Source organism: Oncorhynchus nerka, linkage group LG17 (assembly GCF_034236695.1).
Source record: "Oncorhynchus nerka isolate Pitt River linkage group LG17, Oner_Uvic_2.0, whole genome shotgun sequence".
Taxonomy (NCBI): Eukaryota; Metazoa; Chordata; class Actinopteri; order Salmoniformes; family Salmonidae; genus Oncorhynchus; species Oncorhynchus nerka.
The window spans coordinates 47854037-47860758 of NC_088412.1; the positions used below are offsets into that span (position 1 = coordinate 47854037).

Genomic DNA, 6722 nt, shown 5'->3' on the forward strand with positions numbered 1-6722 from the left:
CCTACTTAATAGCGCCCTCTACTGGTGCTCATGAGAATCACATTCATAGAATGACAGTGCCCACTGTATTGTACAGTATTTCAACTGTGTTGTTGTGAATTCTGTGTTAGGAGGGGGTTTTGGTATGGGCAGTAGGTCAGCCAGCACCAGCCCTACCGGATCAGTCCATAGCACCCCCACACACCAGGTCAATCCCAAGACCCTGGACCCATTCGCTGATATTGGAAACCTGGGGGGCAGTCTGGGAGGTCAGTGAAGGCTTCCAATACTGTACTAACAGATGCTATAAAATATGTCATGTCATGTTACGTTGTGTTATGACAGTTGTGTTATGACAGTTACGTTATCGATAGATAACTTCATTCTCTGTGTTGAACTTTCTCTGAACATTCCTCCTTATATCTCGGTCTATAGGAGGCTCTGGCTTCTCCAGTAAGCCTACCACCCCTACAGGCACCACCCCTGCCTTCCCACCCATGGGCTCCCCTTCACGGCCTCCTCCCTCGCCCCAGCACGGTGGGGGCTGGCAGGCTAACACAGGCTTCCCCTCGTGGCAGCCCGGTGGTGGCGGTGGTGGAGGGCAGGCAGGGTGGCAGCCCCAACCCCAGGGTCAGGGTGGCCCACCCTCCCAGCCCAAACCCAGCCCCAGCCACTCCATGCCGCACACCTCCCCCTCCAACAGACCCAACTACAACATCAGTTTCTCTGCCATGGGAGGAGGGGCTGCTCCCAATGCAGCCGGGAAACCACAGCCCAACATGGGTGAGTCAATGGGAGACTGGGAGGCTGGTTGTAATCATACTGGGATGGATAGACTGTTGGGTTGTTTTTCCCAAAATAACTTGTGTTGCTCTTGATTAATGGACAAATGTGCCACCTGAAACTGACCTGTATGCATGTGATTTGTGCTGGTAGTCATTCATCATAAGACTGCACATATACTGTTTTGTAAGCGGGATGAGAGAAGATGTTACATTCTCCCTCCCAGGTACCAAGCCCAAAGTTGCAACGGCTAACTTCGATGACCTGCTGTCTGGCCAAGGTTTTGCTGGAGCCAAGAAGAAGGAAGGTCCCAGGACAATAGCAGAGATGAGGAAGGAGGAGATGGCTAAAGAGATGGACCCCGAGAAACTCAAGGTAGTCTTACAGTGACCAATCACTAGCCTTGGACCGAGAGTTCCGTGAAGATACAGTAGGACTACAGGGGGGGGGGGGGAGGGAGTCAAATGTTGGTCCTTCCCAGGACCACCCACATGTAAAATGTATGCATGCATCACTGAAAGTTGATTTACATAAACACGTCATGTATTATTAGAGCCTCTTTAGACAGCCAGAGAAAAATAAGCTGAGGATTTGGAAGAAGGCTTGTGAGATCTTTGTTGTATCGGTGGGTCTCCTGTTTATCTGACCTTGGCTTTCCCCTCTCTACCCCCAGATTCTGGATTGGATCGAGGGGAAGGAGCGTAACATCCGGGCCTTGCTGTCCACCATGCACACGGTGCTCTGGGAGGGGAGACCCGTTGGAAGCCTGTAGGCATGGCTGACCTGGTGACCCCAGAGCAGGTCAAGAAGGTTTACCGCAAAGCCGTGCTGGTGGTCCATCCAGACAAGGTGAGATGGAAGGGAGAGGTTTACATTGTAACACACACGTACGCAAGCAAGCACACACGCATTCACACGTTTCCACGCTTTCCGTTAGGAACAAGACGAGTAACTACTATTCCCCATAGTAGAAAGGTTGACTTATTCTGTGTTTAAAGAGGCTGATGCAACAGATAAGAATATTTATCTTAAAATGTTGATAAACTAAACTCAGCAAAAAAAGAAACGTCTTCTCACTGTCAACTGCGTTTATTTTCAGCAAACTTAACATGTGTAAATATTTGTATGAACATAACAAGATTCAACAACTGAGACAAAGTGAACAAGTTCCACAGACATGTGACTAACAGAAATGGAATAATGTGTCCCTGAACAAAGGAGGGGTCAAAATCAAAAGTAACAGTCAGTGTCTGGTGTGGCCACCAGCTGCATTAAGTACTGCAGTGCATCTCCTCCTCATGGACTGCACCAGATTTGCCAGTTCTTGCTGTGAGATGTTACCCCACTTTTCCACCAAGACACCTGCAAGTTCCCGGGACATTTCTGGGGGGGAAGGGCCCTAGCCCTTACCGTCCGATCCAACAGGTCCCAGACGTGCTCAATGGGAATGAGATCCGTGCTCTTCGCTGGCCATGGCTGAACACTGACATTCCTGTCTTGCAGGAAATCACGCACAGAATGAGCAGTATGTCTGGTGGCATTGTCATGCTGGAGGGTCATGTCAGGATGAGCCTGCAGGAAGGGTACCACATGAGGGAGGAGGATGTCTTCCCTGCAACGCACAGCGTTGAGATTGCCTTCAATGACAACAAGCTCAGTCTGATGATGCTGTGACAAACCGCCCCAGACCATGCTGTGCGTTACAGGGACCCTCCACCTCAATCCCGCTCCAGAGTACAGGCCTCGGTGTAACGCTCATTCCTTCGACGATAAACGCAAATCCGACCATCACCATCCGACCATCATGGTGAGACAAAACCACAAGTCGTCAGTGAAGAGCACTTTTTGCCTGTCCTGTCTGGTCCAGCGACAGTGGGTTTGTGCCCATAGGCGACGTTGTTGCTGGTGATGTCTGGAGAGGACCTGCCTTACAACAGGCCTTCAAGCCCTCAGTCCAGCCTCTCTCAGCCTATTGCGGACAGTCTGAGCACTGATGGAGGGATTGTGTGTTCCTGGTGTAACTCGGGCAGTTGTTGTCATCCTGTACCTGTCCCACAGATGTGATGTTCTGATGTACCGATCCTGTGCAGGTGTTGTTACACGTGGTCTGCCACTGCGAGGACGATCAACTGTCCCTGTAGCGCTGTCTTAGGCATCTCACAGTACAGACATTGCAATTTATTGCCCTGGCCACATCTGCAGTCCTCATACCTCCTTGCAGCGTGCCTACGGCACGTTCACACAACTGAGCAGGGACCTTGGGCATCTTTCTTTTGGTGTTTTTCAGAGTCAGTAGAAAGGCCTCTTTATGGTCCTCTAAGTTTTCATAATTGTGACCTTAATTGTCTAACATCTGTAAGCGCAAGTGCATGTTCATTAATTGTTTATGGTTCATTTTATTTATTTAACCTTTATTCAACTAGGCAAGTCAGTTAAGAACAAATTAAGAACGACAGATTTTTTACCTAGATCTAGCAAAAATGTTTGGTTACTGGCCCAATGCTCGAACCACTAGGCTACCTGCTGCCACTAGACTACCTGCCGTTCATTGAACAAGCATGGGAAAGTGTTTAAACCCTTTACAAGGTCTGTGAAGTTATTTGGATATTTACGAATTATCTTTGAAAGACAGGGTCCTGAAAAAGGGACGTTTCTTTATTTTGAAGAGTTTATTATTTCTTCACATTATAAGCTCAGCAATGCACACAAGACAGTAGGTTCGTTCCATAATGCAATTAGTGGAAAAACACAGTTGACAAATGCTCACCAAAATATACTTCATTGCATTCTATCTATTGCCTTAGTAAGCAGTAAGGCATTTCGAATTAAATGTGGAGTGGAGCTTTTTACTATGGTTACGTGATGATATCACGTACCTTCCAAACGATATCACGTACCTTCCAAACGATATCACGTACCTTCCAAACGATATCACGTACCTTCCAAACGATATCACGTACCTTCCAAACGATATCACGTACCTTCCAAACGATATCACGTACCTTCCATATCACGTACCTTCCAAACGATTCGGCAACCATCATTTATTTGAAAAATATTCAGTCAACATTTCCATCACCATTTTTCGCAACAAAGAAAGAAATCCTGTTGAACAGATCCACATTTCTTTCAATCTTTAGAACATTTCTTCTGCCGTTTTCCATTACACATCGCAATACATTCTGTGTTTCTCTTTTGGCGTATAAACCTGGGTCAATGGGAACCTGCCTACTGATTGATGTTTTTCCCCCCCATCTTCTCCTCTCCCAGGCCACGGGACAGCCCTATGAACAATATGCCAAGATGATTTTTATGGAACTGAATGACGCCTGGTCAGAATTTGACAGCCAAGGACAGAAAGCACTCTACTGACCTGATAGAAAAAGAGAGAACCGTGCCCACCCACCCCTGACCCCTCCGTGAACAATAATCAAGCTCCCACCAGATCTGTGACTCCCGTCGCCTTCTCTTCTCTTTACTGTCCCGTGGACTCCGTAGAGACCTCAATAGCCAGACTAACAGTGTCACCGTGTCAGAAAAAAGATCTGCCGACCCACCTATCTTATGTATCTGGTGGCAGCACTGTCCAACAAGAACTGTTCAATGCTGTCCCCACGTGTCCTAATCCTGAACCAAGCAACGCAGAGTCATCCAGCTGTCTATGGAGATACATCACCAAACAGCGATACTGTCCACCTAATACACCCGGACATAGGTGCTAACGACACGCCTGTGGTCACAGTGTGGTTAGTCACAGGTGATAACGACACGCCTGTGGTCACAGTGTGGTTAGTCACAGGTGATAACGACACGCCTGTGGTCACAGTGTGGTTAGTCACAGGTGATAACGACACGCCTGTGGTCACAGTGTGATTAGTCACAGGTGATAACGACACACCTGTGGTCACAGTGTGGTTAGTCACAGGTGATAACGACACGCCTGTGGTCACAGTGTGGTTAGTCACAGGTGCTGTGTAACAGCCAGGATATGACTGTATGAACTATAATCGCCAAGGAAGATGTTTTATCAATGTTTTACTGTCAAATAACAACAAAAGAGACTCAGTGTTTGAAAAAAAGCACAACTGGCTGGTTCTTGTTTTTAGAAAGGTGCAGTACGTCATTAGGTTAGTCTGGTGACTCGTTTGCAGCCTATAGTCACTCTAAAGGTAGTCATTCCCATCTTTACAGCCACTGTACAGTGTCTACAGTCTCATAGGAACCAGGGTGTAAAATATATCATAGAATAATTCCATATCACACTACTGTACTTATCTAAGAACCAAACTGCTGCTGCTAGTGTTTCCATGGGGCTCATCAACGCCATTGGTCGTGTATTTACTTTTAATGATGTTAACTTATTCACTTGTACTATCGGATGTTTGTGTCATACTGTGACGCTTATGTCTATGTTGATCCCCCCCAAAGAAGAACTGGTGTTTTATTTTGGAGAATGTTTCAGTGAGGTACAGTGGGGGTCTTTTTCTGTCCCTCTGCTGTCTCTCTCGGAAGCCTTTGCTATTGACCCACGGGTGAAATGACGTTTTAATCCAAGGCCACATGTCACTGATGTCGTTTGCAGATGGGTGTTTCAAAATATGGGATCTGGTGTAGGACAAATAACGCATCAAGCAATTTTATGTTCATGTGCATCTGCATCTGCTTCAGTAAGAGCCCCCCCCCGTTTGTTTGAAGCATATATCTTCTGCATGCACTGACTGGGACCACTTATTGAAGACTTGGACTTTATTTGACTGCATATGGTGGCACATCATTTCATAATACATGCTCATGATACTGGCGTTTTGTTTGACTACTATCCAGACCCCAACATGGAGCCATCTATCCCTCATCTGCGTGTCAACACTCTGAAAGGATTTCATACAATACCTGACATGTACAACCATGTCTTAACATACCGAAAGCTGCATATCAATGTTTCAGCAAGGCTTGTTCTCTCATTTCGCTAAACGAGAACAAGAGAGACACATCTATTTCATCCGATACAACCACTCACTTGTTTATTTTCTCTCTGCTTGTATACTGACACTGTCAACCCTTTCCTGGGTTCCATCCTTTGTGAAATGGCACCGCCTGGGTTGTGGACTAACGTGTGCACTGACTGACCACTGAGCAGTGCAGAACTAAAGAGACTGTCTGTCCGCTGTAGGCTAGGATGCTTTTTCTGGTGACTATACCAATGGCAGGAGTTGTGGCTGTGTAGTATGTATGTATGTACAGTATGTATGTACACTGAGGTTGTGTGTGTGTGTGTTTGTGAGATAAGCCCTATATGCTCCCTTGCTGATTGAAATCTCTGTCTACCTGCAATCTTAAGGCAATGTTAAAACGCTAAACCTCTCTATATAGTGGATGTGTGTTGTTGAGACCGCTGCACGTATATGAGGATGTGGTACGACTTGGATACAACTACTGTGCGTGTTTGCTTGTCTGCTGTAAAAGCATTACTACTAAACGTGTTGACGTTCTGTTTCTGTGTTCCTTTTTGTGGGTTCTGTTTACCCTCACGGGATGTACACAGTGATGACGTGATGAGGTGCAATGCACAAATAAATAGAGGAGTAGAACATGGAGTGAGAAACAACAGACCAATCAAATGTGTCTGTTTTCATTATTTCCTCACAAATGCATTCTGCAGCTACAGTGTTCACGGCCCCTTTCACGGACTTTTGTGAGACTCAATCTTTGTCAGCATTGTTATTATGCATAAATTAGATATATCCATATTTGATATATCCATATTAATTGTATTTGTGAAAATGTACTTTAAGATCACAGTAGATTATTAATACGAGTAATCACATTTGGAACCACATTTGAGTAATTCATGTTGACCACTAGAGGGCAGTGGTTGGCCAATTTAGAGTGTCCTCCGTCTGCTCGTCCTGCCTTATGACTGATCAATGATGTTAAAACATGTTTACGTGGATGATGCTAGA

At 46.0% G+C, this 6722-nt stretch overlaps 1 protein-coding gene across 1 annotated transcript in view; it reads left to right on the top strand.

Moving 5' to 3' along the window:
• LOC115145344 (auxilin-like) overlaps nucleotides 1-6369 on the top strand; it is a 62876-nt gene extending 56507 nt beyond the window's left edge. Inside the window, 6 exon segments of the mRNA XM_029686838.2 lie at nucleotides 111-248; nucleotides 415-762; nucleotides 989-1137; nucleotides 1436-1505; nucleotides 1508-1611; nucleotides 4033-6369. Coding sequence (XP_029542698.2) covers nucleotides 111-248; nucleotides 415-762; nucleotides 989-1137; nucleotides 1436-1505; nucleotides 1508-1611; nucleotides 4033-4134 — 911 coding nt within the window. The 3' untranslated portion in view covers nucleotides 4135-6369.
• The last annotated feature ends 353 nt before the right edge of the window (nucleotides 6370-6722 follow it).